Source organism: Chrysoperla carnea, chromosome 2, assembly GCF_905475395.1.
Source record: "Chrysoperla carnea chromosome 2, inChrCarn1.1, whole genome shotgun sequence".
Lineage (NCBI taxonomy): Eukaryota > Metazoa > Arthropoda > Insecta > Neuroptera > Chrysopidae > Chrysoperla > Chrysoperla carnea.
Window position 1 is genome coordinate 75,684,319 of NC_058338.1, and position 25,520 is coordinate 75,709,838.

General features: G+C 29.3%; 3 protein-coding genes across 7 annotated transcripts in view; 1 reads left to right on the forward strand and 2 right to left on the reverse strand.

The window, feature by feature from the left end:
* The window catches only part of LOC123293326, a 70,394-nt gene extending 51,478 nt beyond the window's left edge, over positions 1 to 18,916 (forward strand). For 2 of the 4 annotated variants that reach the window (XM_044874106.1, XM_044874104.1), the window contains 3 exons: positions 15,142 to 15,571; positions 16,426 to 17,107; positions 17,832 to 18,916. In XM_044874106.1, the coding sequence (XP_044730041.1) occupies positions 15,148 to 15,571; positions 16,426 to 17,107; positions 17,832 to 18,870 (2,145 nt within the window). In that variant the 5' untranslated portion in view covers positions 15,142 to 15,147 and the 3' untranslated portion in view covers positions 18,871 to 18,916. Of the gene's footprint in view, positions 1 to 898; positions 1,007 to 7,112; positions 7,301 to 15,141; positions 15,572 to 16,425; positions 17,108 to 17,831 lie in introns of those variants that run through there. The other 2 variants (XM_044874103.1, XM_044874105.1) reach the window with 2 other exon arrangements.
* A 3,071-nt stretch (positions 18,917 to 21,987) lies between these two features.
* Positions 21,988 to 23,510, reverse strand: LOC123293332 (acylphosphatase-1-like). Of its 2 annotated transcripts, none has more exons than XM_044874114.1 (5): positions 23,398 to 23,510; positions 23,110 to 23,229; positions 23,020 to 23,036; positions 22,324 to 22,433; positions 21,988 to 22,259 (listed from the first exon to the last, which is right to left on the reverse strand). In XM_044874114.1, exons 1-5 carry the CDS (start codon positions 23,486 to 23,488, stop codon positions 22,145 to 22,147), a joined length of 453 nt encoding a protein of 150 aa, XP_044730049.1. In that variant the 5' UTR covers positions 23,489 to 23,510; the 3' UTR covers positions 21,988 to 22,144. The 2 variants fall into 2 exon arrangements, with proteins under 2 accessions (XP_044730049.1, XP_044730050.1); XM_044874115.1 differs by lacking the exon at positions 23,398 to 23,510 and adding an exon at positions 23,324 to 23,347.
* A 1,461-nt stretch (positions 23,511 to 24,971) lies between these two features.
* On the reverse strand, positions 24,972 to 25,520 carry LOC123293330 (protein Abitram). The gene has a single exon (XM_044874109.1). It carries the CDS (start codon positions 25,518 to 25,520, stop codon positions 24,990 to 24,992), a length of 531 nt encoding a protein of 176 aa, XP_044730044.1. The 3' UTR covers positions 24,972 to 24,989.

Below are 25,520 nucleotides of genomic sequence, written 5' to 3' on the forward strand. Positions count from 1 at the left end.
GCGTTTAAAAGTACCTATTTCCAATGAAAACCAATGGAAAGAAACAATTGACTGAGTTAACTGTTGAAATATCCTGTATAGATAGTGTTGAATGTCGGCTTGCATTATTTTTTATAAATTAGAATAGTTTAAAAAACCAACACAATTATTTGATTTTCGAACATTTCAAGAATTTTTGAAAGTACTTTCTAGAATTTAATTCACAAGATCACTAGTTGAAGCTATCTGCAAATTTTCAACTCCTTATCTTTTATAGTTTTTAAGAAAATGGATACCAAAGTTTGGTTATAATTTGCGCCCTCACAGGTAAAGAGTATATACAAAAAAATGTTTCAAACAAAAGCTGTTATTTTTTTACAAGGAACATTTTTTATATTTAAACTTTGGTTCTATCCGTAGATATAGATACGTATCTCTATCATCATCCCGGAAACTTGCAGCTTTATTTGTTGTGATATCAATTGTTGGGAGTGATACTTTTTTGGAGCTCATGTTGCTCACATCATAAAAACAGTTGGAGTTGCGCATCTATATTATAGTTAGTTGTCTAACGGTTTACTAGATGGGTCCTACGGATTCAAAACCCAATTAACCTATGTTGCTCATTTACAAACTCAACTTCACTTTTCTTGTCCTGAGTACGCTACAAAAATTTCAGCTTGTATCTCTTTTCGTTTTTGAGCTATCGTGTCCACAGGCAGACGAACAGGTAACGAATGCTTTGTTATTTTATTTACCTGCGCGTGTATATTTTAAATTCAATTTGAAAATAACTAGGTAAGGTATTACATTTTATTATAACCGACGTCATTTAATTATTATGTAATAATGTGTATGTGCATGATGTAGTTTGTTTGTTGATAGTTTTTATTCAGAAAGTGAAAGTAATAGTTATTTTATCAAAAAGATATAAAAATATTGTTTACGAATCAAGTGAAACTATTTTTTACGACTTTTTTCTGGGAAGCTAATGACTTTCTGCGTATTGGAATTCATAAAAATTTTGGTATTCGTCTGTTTTACTAATAAGAAAGAGACAGCTTTCGAAAAATTACATTCGCTATCGTAAATTGTACTTAAAGTTGTAGGTTTCTTAGTTTTAAAAAGGATCTTCGGGACCCGCACAGTCGCCGCAAATTATATATATTAGTACATAAATATGGATCGATTTTCGCTGATTTTTTTAAGATTTTGATGTTTTTATCTTGTGATTATGGAAATAAAATAGATTGGCCCAAAAAAAGCAATTTGTTTTTCGAGTCTCCTATGAAAATATGTTAGTTATTCATTTTCTAAGTCGTTTGTAATTTTTGAAAAGTACTAAATTCTTAAAATTTTTTAAACATAAGTCCATAGGAGTTTTGGCAAAAAACATTGTTTTTTTTTTTGGAGGGGGGGGCTACCTAATATATAACTAAATGTACATATAATTTGGCACGACCTGTGAGACTATGGATCCTGAATTAATATGATATAATCGCTTAAGAATCGTACTTAATAGAATAATAAAAAGCTTTAGAATTTAAAAATTAAAAATCAGTTTTAGGTGATATCCCAAATATATGAATTGGGCAATGTGACTTGGTTTTATTTCCCAGATTTTATTTCAGTACAAAACATAAACCAAGAACAAATACATTAAGGACGTAAAACTGGAGTGGAGAGGGTAGCAGAAAAAAAAGCGCCTATGTGGATGAGGCGATCGTTGCGTACTTTGTACTGCGCATCAGGCTGTCTTTTGTTTTCAATTAATTGAACAATTTTAAATGTTTACAATCACATAGCCAGCTTGATGCGCAGTACAAAATACGCAACGACTGACGACTAGATCCCGCCAAGATAGGTGCCTTAAATTCAGCCACGGGCACTTATAGTTTGGCATATGAGATTTTATGTCCTTAATATGTATATATGTTCTTGCATTAAACATTAAACCATTTATGGTCAATTATTCAATTATGGTTAACTAAAGCTACTTAAAAAATTGTGGTTCTCTCGACAAAACACTAATTTGGTAAACAATTAAAAGTGAGAAGAAAATCTTTATCATGTTATTTACTCGCCTGGAAGCTACAGTTTTCCTGAAACCTTTGTTTCGATGGAATACTGAAGCTTCACTTGAACATACCATTAAGGTTTTGTTTTACTTTCAATCTGGGAATAAAACTGTTCATATTCGTTAAATTAAATGCCTCGTGTAAAATATGTTTTGAACGATGCCAATATCTTCTTATAGAGGCAATAAAATTTAAAAAAAACTTTAAGTTATTAATGTCCTAGAATTAATCAGTAAAAAGTTGAAGAATTTATTGTAGTATTTATTTGCATCGTTTGTCGTTTTAATATTTGTGGGATTTATTTTTTTAAATTTATGTGAATCATCTTAATCGTATTTTTTTTTTATCATTTACATAATGATCGAGTCGTGCAAAATTAACTGTCAATGTCATTAAAAACCAATGTTAAATTTCAACCTTTTTTTTTTAAATATTATCTTTTTGAAAAATTTAAAACTATTATTATTATATAAACTAAAAGCCAGTTCTATCAAATTTCCGTTGCACACTGGCATTATGCGCAATAGTTCAGGCTGCTTTTTTGAAGGAACTTTGTCTACCAAATTTCTCTTTACGACTTTTATCAAAATGTTTCTCAAATGAGCACAATAAGTAATTACGTCATGTTTAAGCTATCGGTCTGAAAAAACGCAGCAGAGAATTTGTCGGACATTTGATCACTTGATAACACTAATAATTATTTAACAATAAAATATTTTGTCTAATGATTACGTACTCAGGTATTTTTGCCTTTCAGTAAATATATAGTCCATTTTAACCCCTGAATCAAAAAAAGGAGTGTTATATGTTTTACCGCTATACCTGTCTGTATGTCTGTGGCATCGTAGCGCTTAAACGGATGAACCGATTTTGATTTGTTTTGTTTCGTTTGAAAGATAATTTAATGGAGAGTGCTTTAGCTACGTTTTAAGTGCGGGTTTAGGGTTTTGTACCCGAAACAACTAAAAAATAAGCGATGATCTTCAAAATCGGTTCAGTTTGGAGAAGGCTTTAAAAAAAAGGGTAATTTAATAGAGAGGATTCTTAGATATGTTTAAAGTGCGAACTTAGGGTTCCTTAAATATTACGTTATCTTGCTCATTTTAGCACGCATCGGTTTCGAAAAAAGTCGTAGGCAGAAGTTTGGTAGCCTCGCCTGAAGAAAGTCACTCACGAAGTTTCAAATATGTGTTAATTATTCTACATAGCACCCTTTCTGTCCCACGATCTACAACACACAACGAAAATTTGGCAAGTTTGGCTCTTAGTCTAATATTGCTTCTTAGTCTTATAAATGCCAATTAAAATGATAACAGGTTTTATCGTAAAACCAATTATTTATTCATAATGATTATACGTGGAACGATGGAATGAATATTAATACCACTTTTACTATTAAATGAATCCAATTTTAATTTAATTAGTTGCAAAAAGCTTTTCATCGCCGTCTTCTTTATATCTTCTTAAGTCTCTTATTAAAATTTATGAGATCAAATTTAAAATGTCGATTTCTCGTGGTAAATTCACTTTAGAGATTAAAAAAAATCCAGTAATTTTAACTTCGAAATTTATAGACAAAGTTAAAATTTCTAAATTTTTTTAATCTCTAAAGTGAAATTACCACGAGAAATTATATTTTTCATTAGAGACGAAAATATTCGGTTTTATATAACCGAACAGTATGTAGAGGGTAGAAATATCGGTAATCCAAAAAAATAGACCGAAAAATTGAATAGAATCGGAGTATTGTTGTAATTACGAGTTGGTTGGGTTGAGTTTGTCGACTACAGACGCTTTGGTTGGGGTCTGAAGTGTTTAGTCTTTGCGTTCCAAAATGGTACACTATTACAGAAGTTTTTTCCTGCTAGACTCAAAAAGTATCCACGAAATAGCATTAAATAAAGTGACAAGAATGGCGCCCGTGTAGCGGAGTGTATGATATGAACCAAACTGTATATATATGGTACTCTGGTACATCAACGCCATCTTAATTAAAAGCTATTAGGGTCCACTTTTTTTTACACAGAAATTTTACTCTTTGTACTATACCCTCTATTGTACAGAAAAACTAATAACATTATTTCGATAAACTGTGGCTACAAAATGTTTGTTTATCTGTGGTTTAATATTTAAACTGAAGTTAAACAAGTGAAAAACAAACAATTGACTGAGTTAATTGTTGAAATACCATGCATAAATAGTGTTGATTACTCTATCACATTGCACATACATATACAATTTATATAATACATACTATACAATTTACGCCTAATTTGCGCCCTCGCGGGTAAACGTTGATGTTTACAAAAAAATGTTTCAAACAAAAATTGTTTATATTTTGATAAGGAACATTTTTTACATTTAAACTTTTGTTCTATCTCTAACGGTTTACAAGATGGGTCCTACGGACTCATAGGTCAAGATCCAATTGACCTACGTTGCTCATTTACGAACTCGACCTCACTTTTTACGTCCTGAGTACGCTGTAAAAATTTCAGCTTGATATTTTTTTCGTTTTTGAGTTATCGTGTCCACAGACGGACGGACGAACGGAAATGGACTAATTAGATGATTCTATGAACACCTATACCAAAATTTTTTTCGTAGCATCAATATTTTTAAGCGTTACAAACTTGGGACTAAACTTAATATACTATGTATATTTCATATATACATGGTATAAAATCGTCAGCCTATATTACCCCTTAAAATCGTTAGTAAAACCATTCAATCCTTGAATTTATACATTTATAAATATATATGTATAATTCCACTTTTATCAATTTTTTAATTAAATGCATAATAAAATTTAAAAAAATAAAAATGCATAAAAAAGTTAATTTATTGTTTCCACTTGAAAAAATTACCAAGCAATTTGTTAATAACAAAAAACGTCGACAATATAATATCCAATAGACGGTAAGAAATGCATGGCGTTTACTACAATGCTGGTTTGGTATAGAGACAGATACTGTAGTACAGGGGTGGCGACCCTTTATATATCAACGTACCATTTTTTGCTTAATGAGGCTATAAACAAGTCGTCAAATAATTTTAACTTCGTGATTATTAGGATTCGCAATTAATTCTTCCTTAATGACGTTTCCTACGCAATAACGAGCAAAAACACATAAACGTGCAGATTTAGTGACGTCGAAAAATAGCGGTAAAAGAAGGGGAGTTTATGTCACTTTTTTTGTTGATATGTTACATTTTCGGCCAAATTTAAAATTCTTTTATTGTGTTTCTACATAGAGGAGTATCTTTAAGGCGCTGGAGTATCTTGAGGCTTCCTTCAAAAGCTCTCCCTTTTGAAAAGGTTTATTATGCCGAAATGTCAATTGTAGTCAATAATGTAACTACAATAATAACAAAATTTCTTTAAAAAAGTCCATTCTGTAGTTTAGTACTACAACGGAATTCGTATCTAATCTAACCAACTCAGTCAAAATTGTTACATTATATAATATCGACGAAGTTTATCCGGACATTTATATGAAAAAATAAAATTGGTTATACATACTCTATTCGCATCTAACAAATGGGAGCATACCATGCTTTTTAACATTAAATTTCACATTATAATTATAATTATTTTGTCCACGTTTCAAGAAAACGTGTTTGCTTAATAATTACGCTATGGGAAAAATTTAAAATAACTCACCACATCAAAATACTACTTTAATCAAGGCTATCAATTAATATTTTTCATATATTTTTCAGTATTTCGTTGCTTCAAAACGGCCGCATCATGTATAATCAAAATATTAAATATTATATTACTGTTACGAGCTATTAATGTTAGTAATTGTTTAAAATAATTCATTATTTAATAAAAATTTGAAAATAAAATTTTTTCGAAAAAGTTCATGTAAGTTAATAATAAAATTATTTTAAAACTCCAAATTATTAATTTTTGTGTTAGATATAGCATTTTTGCTTCTTCAAGCAGAAGTAGCATTTGTTTTTAAAACTAGAGGTGAGATGTTTTACGGTGAGAATTTCTTAAATTTTATAAACAGTTTTAGGAAATTTTAACGAAGATATTCGGCCGCTTCAAAACGGTCATTTTATGTCAAATCTACAACGCACACTCTCGTATATTGCTCATCTGTTCAAACATTTTAACAAGCAATTCACTTCTGGATTAGACTAAATATTCGTCAAAAGTAAATTTTGTTTATTGCTTTTCGGTCAATTACATCCTATTTAGGTTCAAAGGATCCTTAATTTTTTTTATTAACATATACCTAGTGTTGTTTCCAAAGTTACTTTCTGTAACAAAAACGCGAACTAAAAATGTTAAAAAATGTCTTCTAAACAATATCGATTCTTATCCCTTCGTGTTAAATATCGACAACTTTGAAAATTAATAGCAGTTAACAGAGACGGTTACAAATTTTTTTACAATTTTGTATCGTTGAAAACTACCTCCTGCACAATTTCGTACAAAACTACTTTTAGACACATGTCGTTAGAAATTCTTTAAAGTCGTAGACAAGATTTTGGAAATTTTCAGTTTTAGTTATTCATGTAAACATCTTGGTTTCATGGGACAATTTCAATTGAACGAAATTTGTCCAACTTTTTAAATCATTTGCAGCATTAAGCTTTACAAAAATTGGAACCGAGAATAATTAGGCAGCATTAAGCTTTACAAAAATTGAAACCGAGAATAATTAGACTATCTAAGAATTATTCAACAAACGATACTATTTCTGCCACCTAGTAATATAATTAACAACTAATTGCAAATAAAATTTGTATTTTATATGATTAATTTTATTTGCACATAATTTTTTTTTCCAGTAATTTAATCATATGAAAAATAACCATTGAAACTTGACTTATTAATAGTATCATGCTATTTATAAATTTTTAATTGGGAATAAATTTATTCAATTCTAAATGGATATAAAGTGAATTTGATTTGAGTAATTAGTTATAGAAGTAATTTAGGTATTTATTATACAAGTGATACCACGTAATATACTTTATTCTATACAAGTTTTTTAGTATTACTTTCATAAAGTATCATGAGACATTGCTTAAAAGTTTTTAATGTTTAATTTACAAGCTGTTTAAATGTTGTTTTCTTTTTGTTATGTTTATGTTTATAAATACAAGAAATTGAATTGATAACATCTGTCTGGTTAATATTAAAATAATTTTTATTACTGACATAACAACTTAGTACAAGCTTTCATTACCAGATGGTAGATCGACCGTGAACCACAAACAATGTAAGTAACAATATCTATAAATAGTTTAAATCTTATAGTGGTTTGTTGGTTTGTTATCAATGAGATTATCATAAAAGTTCATGATTATTTTTGAAAAAGCTCCATAATATTGGTTATATTTTTATTAATGCGTTTTCTTAGCTTTTTGTTATCAATGAGATTATCATAAAAGTTCATGATTATTTTTGAAAAAGCTCCATAATATTGGTTATATTTTTATTAATGCGTTTTCTTAGCTTGAAATTTATATGATTAACTTTATTTGCATTTAATTTTTTTTCCAGTAATTTAATCATATAAATAGTTAAGTAGCTTACCTCTATTAGTCTAGCCGGCAAGTTCAAATTGGTTAAATATAGAAAATATGGTCATAAAATACGTGAGATCTATCTCCATTATTTATAATTTTAATTTAATTAACGCAGAAAATAGGTCTTTTGCGTAATTTTTAGATTATTGTAATATCGTCAAAATTTGAAAAAAATTATGGTTTAGTCTAAATACTTTAAAGAATTTATTACCGTTGGAAATTTATCTTAAAGATAATTTTTCAGCAAGCTAGACAGTTGTTTATTTAACAAAATTTTCTCAAATTTTCATTTTCAATAAACTAAAAAACAATTTTAAATAAAATGTTTAAGTTAACAAAAAATGCGCTATTTTGCACTTTTAACTATCTTAAAAATATTATTATAAACAAATATTTCAAATTGTTTTAACTCTTTTGACGCAATCTTGTTAAGTATGTATATAAGAAGGGATCCACGAAGCCAAAAAATTTTAGCTTAATTATTTAAACATTTTTTTAAATTTACAATTAAAACGAACATTCGAGATTTTAAGATAAATTTCCAACGGTAATAAATTCTTTAAAGTGTTTAGTCTAAACTATAATTTTTTCATTAATATTTAATACCTTAAACAAATTATTTAGTGTGAGATACTCATTTTGACGATATTACAACAATCTAAAAATGGCACAAAGCCCTATTTTCAGCGTTAAATTAAAATTTTAAATAATGAAGATAGACTTCCGGAAGTGGGGGTCTTTTATTGGAAATTCCCCTCTCTTTTAGAATCTCTTTTTTAAATTTCTTAAATATTAATAAATTATGAGATATTGTGCGTAAAACGAAATACCTTTTCTTTGATTGTTTGTAACTTTTGCAGTTTTTGATGTTCTGAAAAACGCTTCTGGTACATTTTTCTAGACATCTTTTCGAATCCAACGAGCTAGTAAGACCATTATTTCTATATTTCACCAATTTGGACTTCTTGACTAGACTATATAGAATGAAAGTGCATTGTATGTATATTAACTTCATGTATTACTGGCTTTGAATAAATAAATAAATAAGTAAATAAATAAATGCAAGATATATTTTGTAGTCGTGATTGATCGATATAAATTTTTTTTTGAAAAAAATTGAAAAAGAAATGCAATAGATTGTTTTAAATGTTGTTTTAATTTTGATCAAGTATCCTTTTTTTAATCGTTGTTTCTGTCAAATTACAATTATAAATATAAAATAAAAAAGTTTTTTTTGCAAAAATTTCGGTAAGTATTCGCAAAGAAATATATATAAAATCAATAAGAATTATTTTTATCTTATTAACAATAAAGTATTTATTTTATTTCCGTTTATATTTTTTTTTAAAAAGTCGCCGGTCCTCTTAAGATTTACTCTTAGCTACTAGTATTATTTTTTAAATTTTCGATTGTTTTTTATATATCAGGTTAAATTTAGATTGCTTATCTACAAAAACCAATTTTTTGTACTTGGTGACGTCATAAAAATACAAAAGATTGATTTTATCCAATTTGAATAAACCATTGTCCATTGGGCAAGTTATATTGAGTTGACATTTTTAGTAGTTGAGCTATCAAAATTTAGATGATAATATTTTAAAAGTTTTTAACGTCTTTAATCGGTAAATAGTTGCCCTTGAATTTATAAAAATTAAAAAATAACATTTTATATGGACTGCTTACAAACCATTGACATTATGGTACATAGACTGAGCATCGCCTATTTTTCCGTGCAGTGAGAAACTTCCCAACATCTGAGGTAATTGCTTGGGTCAGCTAGGGACATTTATGACCTAAGCAATTACTTCAGATGTTGACACGCTTAAAATCGTTTGACGCTCAGTCTATGTAACTTAACGATCTAAGTTACATAATTTTCCATTGGTTAAGAACTAATTATTTACTCACTTGTTTTGGCAGACATTACATGGATGTCTGTGATAATCTTCTTTTTATGTACTTAAATTATGACCTCAAAGATATGAAGCACATTTGATTAATATAAATTATATAAAATTATCACTCACTGACTCAGATTAGATCAGTACATTCTCGTGAACATTCATTTAGACAACAAACGTTAATATACTTCAATTATTATCTAAGTAGTAAAGTTCTCAGCAGCCACTCTCATTCATTTATAACTGTTATCAATAGACGAATATTTGTTGAATCCTTTTTAAACGTTTTGAGGTTGATCGGACATGATGTTTTTTTTTTATAATAAAACACGATGTTATTTTCAAATTTTTGCTTAATTACAAATCAGACTGATAAATGAGCTCAATTAAATCAAATGGTAAATTTTTAGTTACCATAAATTGCCCTTACTAATTTATAATAAATGAGTCCCTACCATTTCCCAAATTTACAACAGTCTTTAATTAAATGGAAAATAATTAGTAAAATTAAATCAACAAAATTAATAGTACATATAACTATAAAAACTTGGTTTACAAAACAAACTTTTTACAACCAACTAAAACTAAAAATTTAGTACTATTTTTTTAATTTGAGCATAGTATGCCAACTAAAATTCTACCAGTTACCGGCAAAATTATCAACAAAGAAATCAAATTTTAATTCACAGTTATTCCTTATAAAATAGACTTTCAGAAATACAAGAGCATTAACAGCACCTCCTGATCGGTGGTTTGTTATTTTAGTGGCAATATTTCCCAATAACGAGAAAAACGCCCATTCTCAGTCGATGTTGGCTTAATAGTCACTACAGCTTTGTACATTTGTTATAATCGTTCTTTGCCCAGTATACTCAAATAACTGAAAATCTTGTCTTATTAAATTTCTAGTTATGTGAGTGTGTTTTTGTTTGTAGTTTCAGCTGTCTCGACTTTGAGTTCCTCTTCATTATCTTGATTTGCGATGTCGGAAATTGGTTGAAATAAAGATTTAGTTTTTGATATAATCTATTATCTACGTGTTATATGCGGGTTTCATTAAGTTTTTTTTATATAGTTTTATAAATTAAATCTCGTACAATAGGTACGTTAAAAATTTTAAAAAAAATGGTTTGACGAAAAGTTTTGTAAATATTAATTAAAAAAGATAAAAAAATCACCATAATTTAATGTAAAAATTGTAGTGTATTGTGCGATCAACCTTAAGAGTGATTCATTCTATCTATTTCATCAAATACTAGTTTGTATATAACTACTTGCTTATGTGTCTAATAGATTATATTAGAGATTTTTTCCAATAGTATTTGACCAATTTCCAATCGTCAAATGAATTTGATTTTTTGGCCCAAAATTACTACTGTAGTAAATAATTTTTATCCAAATGGATAACCAATTAAATTTCTCGATTATTTTCAATTTTCTTAAGAAATTTACTCTCTTTGAAAAAATAGAAAAATCGTAAAAAAAATTTTTGTATTGGAATTTTGGATTCCTGGCATATAGTCTAGTTGACAAGTTCAAATTGGTGAAATATAAAAATGATGATCGTAAAAATACGTTGTATTCGGAATAAGGTCTAGAAAAATGTGCCAGTAGCATTTTTCAGCAGACCAAAAATGGAAAAAGTTATAAACAATTAAAAATTAAAAAGAAAGGTATTTCGTTTTTCGCCAAAATTTCATAAAATATTAATATTCAAGCAATTTAAAAGATTCTTAAAGAGGATGAATTTTCCAATAAACGCCGAAAATAGATCTTTTTGCTTCATTTTTAGATTATTGTAATATTGTCAAAAACGAGAATCTCAAACTTAATAATTTTTTAAGGTATTAAATATTAATGTAAAAATTTGAAAAAAATATGGTGTATTCTAAATTGTTTAAAGAATTTATTACCGTTGGAAATTTATCTTAAAGTTAATTTTTCAACAAGTTAGATAATTGTTTATTAACAAATTTTCTGGAATTTTCGTTTTCATTGTAAACTAAAAAAAAATGTTTAAATAATTGGCGTACAATTTTTTGGCTTCGTGGAGCCTTTCTTATATAAATACTTTACCGGATCACGTCAACAAAGTTTAGAAAAATTTAATACTTTGTTTATAATAATTTTTTTAAGGTAACCAAAAATGAAAAATCATCCATTTTTGGTTAATTTGTATTCAAAATCACAGACAATTTCGTCTGATTAATAATAAATTCCGAAAATTTTAATTTGTAATTTAATTACTATTTTACTTACCTACCAATAATAAAATTAATTACATTAACTGAAGTCATAAATGTACAAAATACTTTTTAGAAATAAACTTGAAATATATCACAATCAACACCAATTAGTTACAATTCAATTCAAACTAATTTCCGATGCTTTGTTAACTTATAAAATACTTAGTTAGGTACATATTGTTTTCATTATCGATATAATATTTTCAAAATATTATATTATAAGACAATTATTATTCAGACTATTCAGTCATTATTTAAAGAGTGTCCAATAATTCGGAATGATAAGCATCAAGCTTTCACGCGGCTCGGAAACTTTTTACACGCACGCACTAGCTTCACTTTGACGGATATCCGTTGATTTGTGAAAAAACGATTTTTGCATTTAATTATATAATTATTTTAATAGTAGAATAACAAAAACCGAATATCCGTGAAAGTGAAGCTTGTTCGTGCGATTAAAAAGTTTCCAATCCACGTGAAAGAGAATATCCCTGGTGGAAAAAATATTTGAAGTAATAATAAGTCTTATTAAGTCTTAAAAAGTCTGAAAGTCTTAGAAACTCTGAATAACTCTGAAATTCCGTAAAACGTTTAGAAATTCCGAGTTCCTAAGACATTTCCAGAGATTCTAAGACTTTTTAAGAATTTTTAATACTTATTAAGCCTCATTCTTTCTTCAAATATATTTTCCACCAGGGACATTACTTACGAAAACATATTTTCTTGATGCTTATTATCCCGAAAATCCCCTTAGAATGGTTTTAAATAAATACAAGAAATTTTCGATCGCAGACTTTATTGCCATAAGCCTTAGAATTCAAAAAATTTCAAAGCTATTAAAACGTATAGTGCTCCATTTTTAACAACCTTAGAAATTTTCAATATCAATATATTACCGCATGCATAGGAGAATTCAAATTTTGCGTTAATTTTGGGACGGCCTTTATAATATACAAACATATTTATACTCAAATGACAACAATTTTAAATAATTATAATATTTTGATATATATGGAATATAAATTCTATTTATTCAAAATGATAATAAATTACATTAACGTTATGATTCTAAAAATTATTGGTAAAACCAAAAATTCATACTTCGAATGGAATATGTCATTATTTGCGGAAATACAGATATTTAAAAAAATATTATTAAGGAGGGTACATACACTTGAGTCTTGAAGGAAAATACACAGAAAACGATTAAAAGTTCACTGTCCTCTTCTACTCTAAAAAATTCATGTCTTACCATTAATTAACCGTCCAGAAGTTATTCTGTTCTTTTTGTCACAGTTCACGATTCACATTCATACAATAAAACAGGCAATACATAATACTTTAACACCCAAGTTTTTATTCTTTTAGAAAATTTTTTGTTTACCAGTATCGACTTGAATTTATTAAAAACTAACCTCATGCACCTCTTGATCTTACGTACACATCTACCCTCTTCAATTATAACAGCTCCAAGATACACATTTTGGTTCACTTGTTCCACCATGGTGCTATAATTCTTAATTCGTGTTTGATTTCTGTTTGCTTATCACCAAACACTTTCTTACTTGTATCTATTTAGAAATGGTTTGGAAAGCTTTCGAAAACTCGAATTTTTTTAGAGATATTTATATACTTTTTAAGGTAATTATTAAAAACTTCGAAAATCGGTATGCTTTGATCTTTGGTTACGAATATCTTTTAAATGTTTACAGTAATCTCATAAACAAAAGAGAGCATTTTTGTAGATCATCATAATTATAGAGTTATAAAATTAAGAAAAGTTTTTTTCATTTCATCTTATTTTGCCCTTCATTATCTTTTAAATGGTTAGATTAGTGGAAAAAGTGTCAGGCATCTCGTTCAACTTCTTACAAAAAATATGTGTTGAGATTTGTTAAATAAATAGCGAGATATGAATTTTTCATTATGGTTTGAGGTAAAAATGAAAACTTTTATGAGGAGTACCTTTCTATAAATATTTTCATATTTGGAGGTAATTTTTTAGAGGTGCATAACAATCATTTTTTGACCAACCCAACTGTAGATGCTGATGCACCTCCCTGAATGCAATCCTGGCGGCGTCCATGGATACAGCTGAAAAGTTAATGCTTCATATTTAAAATTTAGCCATAGTCGTACTTAGGAGCAAAGTAATAGGCGTATTTAAATGTAAACCTATATAAAGAGGTGTATTATATGAATATATATACCTTTCGGGAGTAGGCGCATTTAGATATAAATATCTAGATATAAATATTAGCCTTGTAATAAATAAATATAGTATTTATTTACTCATGTTCTCGTTAGCCTTTGCAGAGCTTTTTCTAAACCGTTCAGTAAAACATTTAATTAGTGTATTATTTGAACGAAACTGATAACGATTTATATTCTATAAAAATTGTTGGAAATACAACGAATGTTTCAAGTCAATATTTAAAAAAGTGATCGAAATTTGGTAAGCTCTTTTATTTCTTGAAGGCATACGATCCTCTAAAAGTCTAAAACAAACAAATAAAAATAATAATTGAGTAAATTGTTTCCTGTTTTATCGAAATTGGCTAAAACTCTCTGCACCTACATGCCTCATACAGCCGTTCATTACTGCACTTAGAAAATTTGTACATCTAATACAAAGTTCATGTCGATACATTGTTGCAACTGATTGACCTTGCAAACAGGTGGATCGTTCGGCACATGGCAAGGCCGGGACCATCACCATTGTTTGCAAGGTCAATGTATCGACACGAGTTTTGTATTAGATGAAAATATTTCCTAGCTGCACGAGGCGTGTGAATGCAGTACATTGTTAATTTTTCTATTGTTATTTGATTTCATACATTTGTAAACATTTTATATGAAGTATATATAAAGCTCACTTCTAGAGGACATATACAATCCTCTAACAGTCTAAAACAAACAAATCAAAATAATAACTAACTGAGTTAATTGTTTCGTATTACTGAAATTTGATAAAACAAATATCAATCAATTTAAAAAAGATATATTCGAAAGTGAGTGATATCGCTCAGAATCCTATAAAAAGAGCGATATATATCGCTTTCAGGTGATATACCGGCAAATATTCATTTAATCTTCAAATTCACAGAATTTTTTTCATTTTCGAATTCCAATTACAATAAAAATACAGAAACAGTCACAGTTCTGTTATATACAGTGGCACTTGATGTAATTGTTATATAAAAAAATTTACAATATAAATAATTAATTTGAATCCCGGTTTTAAATATTAGGTTATCCCCAAAATTTATTGGTTAAAACATTCCATATTCCACTCTTAACACAGATTAGATATATATAATAATTTATTACATGTTTTTGGATACTTGTAAATTGTAAATTAATCTAAATTTTCTTTTGTTGCAGATTATTATGAAACGAAATCATGCCGGTCAATATACATACTCACAACAAAATAAATCGTACGCAAATAACAATAAATCATATGGATCAAATCAAAATCTATACTCTAGTGGCGGCGGGGGTGGGAATAACTCATCAACAAACTCATATCAAACAAATAAATTGAATACACCACCGCCAATTTTACCAAATACGTATTCGGTACCACCACCGCCAATAACAGATCCAACTCGTCTATATTATTCACATAATTCGCCCAATCGTAATACGTATACAAACATTCCATCGGCCGAACCACCGGGTACACCACCTTCAATTCATAATATACGTAATGGTATTGTTCCAGTCACACATCATCATACTAATTATTATGTGCCACTATCACCATACCATCCACCGCGAATACAATGGGCTCAATCGATTTCACCTATGCGTAAGTAGTTTATGTGTTATAAAACTGTGGTTGTGTTTGCTAACGACCAATTTCAGCACTAAAGATTATTTTTCCTCGGTTACGACAAGCCCGAATCTAGAAACATGCCAACAATATCCTCGGATAGTTAGTAGTTAGAATTAAATTTTTCTAAAAAATCTTTTGAGATCTCTCTGAGAATTTAACGATTTACTTCAAGGAGATTTTTTCTGAAAAAATAAAAAAATCGGACTCTTTGACAATTGCAAGTTTCTGAAATATCGACTAAAATCATATCATCTCAGAAACTTGTTTTTCAATTACAAAGTCAACTTGTTTTAACAAACAAAAATCCAATTCATTTGACGATTAAATCAGTTTTTGGGATATCTTGAGAATCGTTCCAAAATAAAAGCTTTTGGAATAGAATTTTAGACGTTATCTCAAAATCTATTCACTCAATCATTAAATAAATCTTTTTTTTTTTACTCTTAAATTTAGGTGTTTTTTTCGATTTTTCTAAAATAAGAAAATTGCAGAGAAGTGGAGAAATTTTTGTCTCTTATTTGGATAGAACTCATTTTCTAAAGTAATCTTGACCCGAAAGAAAAGCAAAAATCGTGCTAAGTTTACAATTAGACGTGAGATGTCATCTTAAAGGTTCTGAAATGTCATCTAAAATCTTATACGGATCAAACTAAAAAGAACATAAAATATATATAAAGCCAAAAAATTTTTTGGATCCACGCTTGGTTATAACAGCTTTCTTGAACTATTTTTTTTCCAAAAATGGATGTAAAAAACTGAAAGATTGTTCGGCTCTTTTTAAAATAATTTAAAAGTAAATAAATTGATAGCGATTTTTTTTTAATTAGCAGGTGGAATTGACACTAGTACGCCACCACCAAGAAGATGGCCCCCACCGTCGCCCTTGGTAATGGGTGCCAATGTATATGTGCCACGACCGTCACCGCCAATAAGAAAAAAACAACGGAAAAAGACTATTGCACAAAATGTTCCTTCACGTGAAATAAAAATCGAAGATGCTGAAGCTGCCCTAAAATGTGAAATGGAACATACATACACAACGAAGCAATTAATGATACGTTTCCCAGATCCTCCAATTGATCGTGACACAGTATTAAAATTCAATCCAAATATAAAAAAAGTACATTTTCAACAACCATCAACACCACGATATTGCTTTATACAATTAGATGAAGATGCAGATACGGAAAAAGTGATTCAAGAATTACGTGAAGTCAAATTCGGATTAGGTAATTTACGTGTGGAATTAAAACATGATGCGACACGTCGTGCAAAGGCAGAAGATATCGATCCATACGTATTGTTCGTTGGTAATATTAGTCAACATACACCAGCGGAAACAATTAAAACTTTATTTCATCCTGGTCGTGTTGATATTGGCCCATCACAAAAAATTAAAAATTCACGTTATGCGTTAGTGAAATTTAACACTGCACAAGAAGCAATTGAAGTATTTAAGAAAACGCAAGGGATCATGGTCGGTGATCATAGTTTGAATGTTCGATTTAGGTAAGGTGTATTTTATTAGCTTAAACAATTTCGTATGCGGTCTAATTTTTCTCTGGTAAAAAATTCTAGTTCCGATTGAAATAAGTTCATAAATTATCAAGTTAATATTTATATAGTATACATGGTGTCTTTTTTAAGTTGGCATATGATCTTACGCAGACATTAAAATTGACCTAGATTTTCAAGCTCAATGGAAAGCTCATTCTACTCCATAACTTGTAATCGATAGATGAACAATAGTTATTGATTAAAAAGTAACATTTTTTGTTCGAAACATTTTTCCGGAAATCACAGTTGAGGCAAAAACGGACTGAAAAGTTTTAATAAAAATTGTTTTTTCGTAACAAAATTGTTTTATAATTGTTTCTGCGAAATCTAGGCATTCTTCAATAGAAAAATTTCCAATAAATCCAATAAAAGTGGTCTGTTTTTCTATAAAGACCATTTTTGTTCAAATTGAATGAAAAAACGCACAAAAAGCTAGATTTTTGCTATCAATTACTGTCTAAACTATTTGGTTGACAAAAAAATGTTTCAAATAAAAAATGTTTGCGTATTTATAAAGAACAACTTTCTAATTTCCTAAAATTCAAGTCTTTTTTCCTAAAATTCATAATTTGAGAAAGTTAAACTGAAATCCTATGTAGGTTGTAAGGCCCTTTTGTTAATCGAATGTTTTACTAGCATAATCTCATATACTAACATAAATGTTTTTTATTTCCAGGCGTCTAAATGGATCTGTAGGATTCCCAGGTGATAAAGTAATAGTTAAAAAGGCTGCAATCACACCAGCAAATGCAGAAGAAGAAAATAATAAAAATGAAGAAACAAGTAAAGCAAGTACAAGTAAATCCTCGAATCAAAACTTATCAAAAGACGATAACCAAAAAACAGATGGAGAAAATAATCATAACAATGATTTACCTCCAGTGAAAAAAGAAGAAGAATATTTTTATTACGAGCATCCAGAACCCGCGGATGAAATGGATATCAAATTAAAGAATGAATATTTCAATGAACAGAACGAATATTACATGGAACATCCGGAATACGAATACGATTATGATTACTTCTATGAAAGCGGATTTGCCGACAATCAAGACGTCCAATCATCTTCATCAAGTACAACATACACGTCAACAATGACACCCAATGAAAATGATCATTTAGATGCAAATGAATTTGCAGCACAATTAAAATCTCAATTACAACAGAACGAATCATCGTCTACAAGTAGAAATAATGGACAACCATGGTCAGTAGGTAGAAAGAATGATTTAGGTCCGACTGTAAAACAAATTCATTTACCACCTCCACCGAAGACTGCTCCACCAGAAATACCTCCTCCCCCACCTGGACCACCGCCTGGACCTCCTCCAGCTCCTCCAAATAGGTATGACATACCTTCGAATTTAGATGAAATTCGTGTTAAATCTGAACTAGAGAATGATGGATATGAAAATCGCTGTGATCATGACGATGATGATGAGAACGATGAAACTAGACAGTTTTTAAGCGAACTACAAAAACTTAGTGAGAATATTTCAAATGATAGATCATCGTCATCAACGAGCCGGCCCAATGAGGCTGAACATGTACCTAAAAGTGAATGTGATACGCAAGACCATAATAAAAAAAATACGGATCTATTTGTACGAATACCACGTGACAAAATTAAAATTAATTCACTGGCGTCAATAAATAATCGACAAGATGATAAAAATTCAAGTAGTGACTTTTTATCCTTTTCAAATAATCGATAAGCACAGGATTTTATGTATGTGAAATATTTTGTAAACGATCAATAAAAACATCACAATAAAATTATTTTATAATACAATGGAAACTTATTTATTTTTTTATTCAGTATAAACTTTATGATAATGGCTTTGAAAATCATAAACGCACCAGCACTCAGGATCGTTGGTGGTAACCTGTAATATAACCTGTTAATAGCCGCTATCAACTAACCTCTACTGCCCTTGTAATCAAAAATATGGCCGCTGTTGGTAACTGGTTGCCATTAAACTCTCGCAGGTTTAAGTTTATTAGACGCAAAAGAACCACCCAAAAGGCGTGTGACCTACTGGCAATCATTGTTGAACGTTTTTGGAAAGATACTGAAACCAGGAAACTTTTTATAAAATGTTCATGAAAAACAAAGTACAGGCAACCTCTAAATCTAGAACCAAAACTATTTCTACTGTACATAAAAGCGTATTTAGGTATAGGTTACAAATTAAAGCCTTCAAACAATTCAATTGTTTTTTTGTTAGGTTAAGGCAAAAGCTACTGACCTCAGATCTGTAGTAGAAGAATCACACTTCGCCGATCAGATTGTTAGCTACAAGAACATATCTATCAAGGACGTAAAACTAGAGTGGTGAGGGTAGCAGGAAAAAAGGGGTCTATCTGGGCGAGTCGGTCGTTACGTACTTTGTACTACGCTGTCAGGTTGTCTTTTGTTTTCAATTTTTTGTCTTCAAGAATTATATATAATATTATATAATCAATTGAACAATTTCAATTGTTTTCAATCACTTAGACAGCCTGATGTGCAGTACAAAGTACGTAACGACCGATGACTAGAACCCGTCTAGATAGGGTCCTTAAATTCAGCCACGGGCGCTTATAGCTCGGCATAGGAGGTTTCATGTCCTTTATATTTATGTTCTTGGTTAGATTCGGCTGCCTTGTTAAAAGTGAAAATTAAAAAGTTAAAAAAAAAGTCCGATCTTGTTCAGGAAGTGGGGAGAATCCATTCTCGGGGGTGGAAAAATTTATGCTGAAAATGACAATGGGATTCAATTAAGGAATGAATTCTAAGCAAAAAGTGTAATTGAAACATATTTCGAAAAGTCAACACTGTCCTAGCTTTAGGCGATTGAAATTCGGAGTATTTAACGCCAAGTAATTGAAAAATTTGACGATTTTTGAAAAAAGTATATCTTACACTTTTTAAAGTACTATAAAAAACCTTGAAAATGAAAAACGTTTCAAGTCATTTGCACGAAAATTAACAGAGCTATATTGAAAAGAAAGTTGCTCGTACCGTTTTTTTTATTTTTCATTCATCACAAAAACAGATGTATCTACCACGGAAGATAAAATTGAAGCTTGCCGCTTTGCAATTTATTTTATTTTGGTACTGGTAACATGCTCAAAAAGTTCTAAGGATTTTGTTTATTAAATTTTTGAAAAATTGCAATTTAAAAGCAAAAATTTTTTCGGATAAAAAACCAAAAATGTCTGTCGTTAAATAACTGAAAAAATAATAAACTTACAAAAAAAATCTTTAGGACAAAAATTTAGCTCTTTTACCTTCTAGACTTTTTTTGAAAATTAATATTTTTCATGTTATTTAACGATAAAGATATTTATTGTTACTTTTTGCGATTATATTTTTTAAGTTGCAATATTTAAAAAAATATATATCCGAAACTGCAACTTTTTGAGCAATGTTGCCAGTACCTAAATAGAGTAAATTGAAAAGCGGCAAGAATTAATTTTAGTTCCCGTGGTAAATTCATCTTGTTATAGTCAGTCCTTGTGCTGAATATAACATAAAAAGAAAGATACAAAAAAGTTTGTTTTCATTATAACTCCGTTATTTTTCATGCAAATGGTTTGCAACTTTTTCCATTTTCATGGTTTTTTATAGTACTTTAAAAAGTGTACCATGTACTTTCTTCAAATTACTCAGTTATTTGACGTTAAATACTCTGAATTTCAATTGCCAATATAGCTCGGTAAGTATTGACTTTTCGAAATATACTTAAATGACTTTTTTTTCTTAGAATTCATCCTTCTATTGATTAATAGAAAATTTTCCACCCCCAAGAAGAGGTGGCCACCACCCACTGGGCAAGATCGCTTAAATTTTTTAAACTTCTTTAAGTAAGCTTTTAAAAATGCAGTCGAACAGTTTTTATAAAGATTCATTGACTATCCCTGGATTCCGTGCTTATAACATATTTATTATATTATTTATCACTTACGGATCTCTGTTATTGTTTGAAATATTGAAAAAATGAGATGAGATAAATTTACACATTGGTGTAAATTTACTAATGTATTTTTAAAATGTGATCGTTCATCCGAATATAGGGTAGAAAAAAAGAAGCAGATCTTGAAAAATTGTCCTTTTTCTACAATGTTGGAAATTTAAAAAAAAAAAAAAAAAACACCTAAAGACACTTCTTAATCTACGACCTCCAATAATAATACACCTCTTAATCTACGATCTCCTTGACTATAACCGCCAATAATATCCCATTGTGCAAATATATGAATTTTATTCACTGATCTTACGGTCGCCAATCACTGTAACCGCCGATAATATCCCTGTGTGCAAATATATGAATTTCATAATTCATAAAGTACCTTTATTTTCCAAGCGAGTCCTATTATTGCGAAATTTGATCAAAACGAGGAAAACGAAACATCAGCGAGTGTCGATCACAAATATTATAAATTACTCAAGATGATTTTTTTTTTTATTAATGAAGAAAATTTTAAAAGCTGAGATTTTTAGAACAGGTAAATGCTGCAAAAACCAACTCAAATAAATATTAGTAAGCTCAATATCACTCAAACTTTTTGTAGTGAAAATGGGTTTTAGCGGAAAGTGTGAACTGTGGCACACACCAAATTAAAATTTTCCGAGCAGTATATTCGAAGTTAAAATATGTTGTAGCAGACGGACAGACACGAAGGGAATTTTGTAATGCTTCCGTTTTCCCTAAGATGTAAAAAATTACCAAATAAAAACTCAGTAATAAAACACATAGGTCGAAAAAAAAAAACTGCCATACCATTTTTGTTTAATTTAAAGGGTTGTCGTTTTTTGGAATAATATGAAAAATCTAGATTTCTAGACAAACTATCTTTGAATATTTTAATATTTTCATTTAATGACTTCATATACAATTTAACAATGATTAAAACATCATTTTTAATCCTTCTTCATTCTCTGAAAAGATTTTAATATGAAATACGTTCTAGAAAAATTTCATGAAATATTTGTAAAACATTACACTAACGACGTATTTTAAAATCCTTGAAGATTGGAACCAGAACTGTTCTTTCATTCTCAAACTCTGCTCGCTGAATTTTAGACATGGGACTTCCAGTATTTTGTAACCATTTTTTCCTGTAGAAAATTACAATGTTTAAATTTAAACTATATTCTTACTTCAGATAATTAAACTACATACATTTCTTCGATTTTTTCTGGAGCACCTTCTAATTGACCTTTTACCGAACCAATTTCTGTATTCATAATCCAACCGTTTACTCCTAGTTCGTTAGCTTGTTTTTGCGTAAACTTAAAAAATTATTGAATATATCAAATTTTGTTTTCAATTTAGTTATACGAACATTCATTAAATTCGAGGGTAATCGAGTTAAGATCAAGTTTTATTTTCGAATATTACAGTAAAGGGGGTGATTCAATTTGAGTTTCCTAACTTTTTTTTAATACACAATGTGTAATAAAAAAGGCTCCTGCCAAATGGCCTCTTCTATATTAATGATTCGTGCGAAATTATTTTCGATGATTTATAAGGGTGTATGTTCAAATTCCTATGCAAAATGCCCGAAAGCGAGTCATAAGAAAATCCCAAAACTTATGAACGATGGCAAATCGATTTCAGGTATTCCACAACGCTATCACTTACAGAAGCAATGTTCTCGACTGGACGCATGCTAAGATAATCGTGTTTATTGATAAGGGGGCTGTCAGACTTTTACAAGCTAATTAACTTTTATTGGGATTGACTGTCAGATTTAGTAACTTGACAAAAATTAACAGTCGTTTGATTCTTCATAATGTAAATTGACCAATATTTTTTCATGCTTATTATAATTAAATTCCTTATTACGTTCTAATTAAATTTCTTATTACTACGTACTTTTCTGAAAAAAACACCTAGATACAAATAAAAATATTTGTTAGTCGGTGTCCGATTAAATGTTATATTTTATAATACAGATTTAATTACCTTGTACTTTACCAAAGACTTCGAAATCAACTGCAAGTAATTTTCCAGAAACATTTTGTTTCAAATTTGCAGTTTGTATTGTAGCTGTAGTCATTTTTAAACAAGCTTGTGAATCCAACACTTGAAACAATTAGAAATATTTTAATTAATAATATATTTCCAGGTTTACTTTTGACATTGTTTAATATTTAACCTAGTATCGACAAACTGATACCTGGCTTTAATAATTCTGAGGGTAAATTCATAAAAAATTGTAGATAATTATATTTATTTATAAAATTTTTGTACCTTCGCAAGAATGGGTGTAGACAAATAAAATTATTGAAATAAATGTTAATGAAATGTAACTTGGCAACCATCGTAATAAGTATTTTTCCATTTTCGTTGACAATATTTATTAGTTATAGGCAATTGTTAATAGATTTTCGTTAAATTCTTTGCATCATGTAATATAAAATTGTAAACTGAATAACAACAGCTAACAGTGGCGGATTTTGAGTTCAGAATTATAAACATCATTTTTACAAAAATATCTACCACTATCGTTATCTTTTATGTACTTTCCAGATATCCATGTCAAAGTTTCCAATTTTCAAGAGGTGCTATATCATTTGCAATCGCATAATTTAAGCTGAAAAGATGACATGAATGAATCGCTTTCTGCCAAAGTATCAGATGAAGTTACGCAACATCCACAGAGCACCTATCTCTGAATTTTTCCGATTTTTTTTTTTTTTGGAGGATCCGGTTTTGAGTTGTGGCAACCAGCAAGGTCCAAAATGCTCTGAGAATGTTGGGTAACTTCATCTGATACTATAGCAGAAATGAAACCGATTCATTCCTGCTATCGTTTCAGGCTTCAATTATACGAATTGCATATGATATAGTTCTTCTTAAAATTCAATGAAAATCGGGAAGTTTGACATGGAATATTTCGAAAATATTTGACCGAAAGTCATTTTCCATACACAGTCGTCCGAGACCCTTTTTATATCATGCATATATGTAATATGCAAGGTATACTAAGTTTAGTCCCAAGTTTGTAACGCTTAAAAATATTGATGCTACGAACAAAATTTTGGTATAGGTGTTTATAGAATCACCTAATTAGTCCATTTACGGTTGTCTGTCCGTCTGTCTGCCAACACGATAACTAAAAACGAAAGAAGATATCAAGATGAAATTTTTATAACATACTGAGGACGTAAAAAGTGAGGTCGAGTTCGTAAATTTTTACCCTCAAGAGGGCATGTGATATGTATGTGTGGTAATGTGATAGAGTAATCAACACTGTCTATGCATGGTATTTCAACAATTAACTCAGTAAATTGTTTGTTTTCACTTATTGATATTGAAATTTCAATTCAAAGAGAAATGTTATGTAATAGGGTACCTCTATAATAGTATTGGCGCAAAGGCCTCACCAATGGCCAACATATTATGATGGATTTACCCAATTTTTTTTTTTTTTTACTTTGGGTCAGTACTATAAAATATTTTTAGTTTAAATATTAAACTCTACACCATTTTAATGGTTTTCCTTGAAACTTTGGTCTGAAGTCTCAATGGGACCAACGATCAATAATGAACCGTTTTAGGGTTATTTGAGTTACACAACGTATAGTCTTCTAATGTGAATAGCCAAAAAACGGCAAACCCGTATGAAGTAAACGCAATCTTAGCACGGGTCGAGTTGATCTTTGTTAGTAGGCCACGTTAGAAGAATGGTAGTACAAAAATGTTCCAATTATGGTTTACTTGACTAGAAACATACTAATTGCCATTATTTCATTTATTTGCTTCAAATTCGCACTGTAAGAATTAGGGTATCACGACTTTTACAATAAAATAAAACTCTCATAAAAAATTGCAAACAAAATTTATTTAATAAAATCCTGATATTGTTCCAAAGATAACATTTCGTCTTTATATTTATCAATACTAGAAAGTTGTGGCAAAACAATTGCTATGAAACCATCTGATTTTGGTTTTGTTAACAACAGTGATGAATCCGTTGATAAATTATCATTTATTTCCACTAGTTTTCCTTTTATACAACTATAAATATTATAAACACTGCCATCTTCACATTCAATCTTACACAAAATTGAATTCGGTTCTAGATGTTGTCCACCTTTTTTACCTTTTCCTGATACCTTATTATCTAAACGATTCACTTTCGTTGATACTTGGCAATCAATGCTTTTAATTGACTTCTGATGTTTGATAATTGGATGTTCGTCAGCTAAACTAATTAAACAAATACGATTCGAGTGAAACATCACACAATGATGTTCGATGTCTTGTTCGCCAACTTTTGTGCAATATCTTAAAGTAAAATATCTTTCAACAACACTAGGATATTCATTTAACAATTCTATACTATTTTCAATTGATGTATTTATATGCAT

Excerpts from the sequence above, each read along its gene's own strand:
- LOC123293332 (XM_044874114.1), bottom strand. The coding sequence starts at position 23,488 with ATGGAAAAATACTTATTACGATGGTTGCCAAGTTACATTTCATTAACA. Across the intron at positions 23,230-23,397 it reads CTACACCCATTCTTGCGAAG|TGTTGGATTCACAAGCTTGT; the intron begins GTACAAAAATTT and ends AATTGTTTCAAG. Across the intron at positions 22,260-22,323 it reads CCAGAAAAAATCGAAGAAAT|GAAAAAATGGTTACAAAATA; the intron begins GTATGTAGTTTA and ends AATTTTCTACAG.
- LOC123293330 (XM_044874109.1), bottom strand. The coding sequence starts at position 25,520 with ATGCATATAAATACATCAATTGAAAATAGTATAGAATTGTTAAATGAA.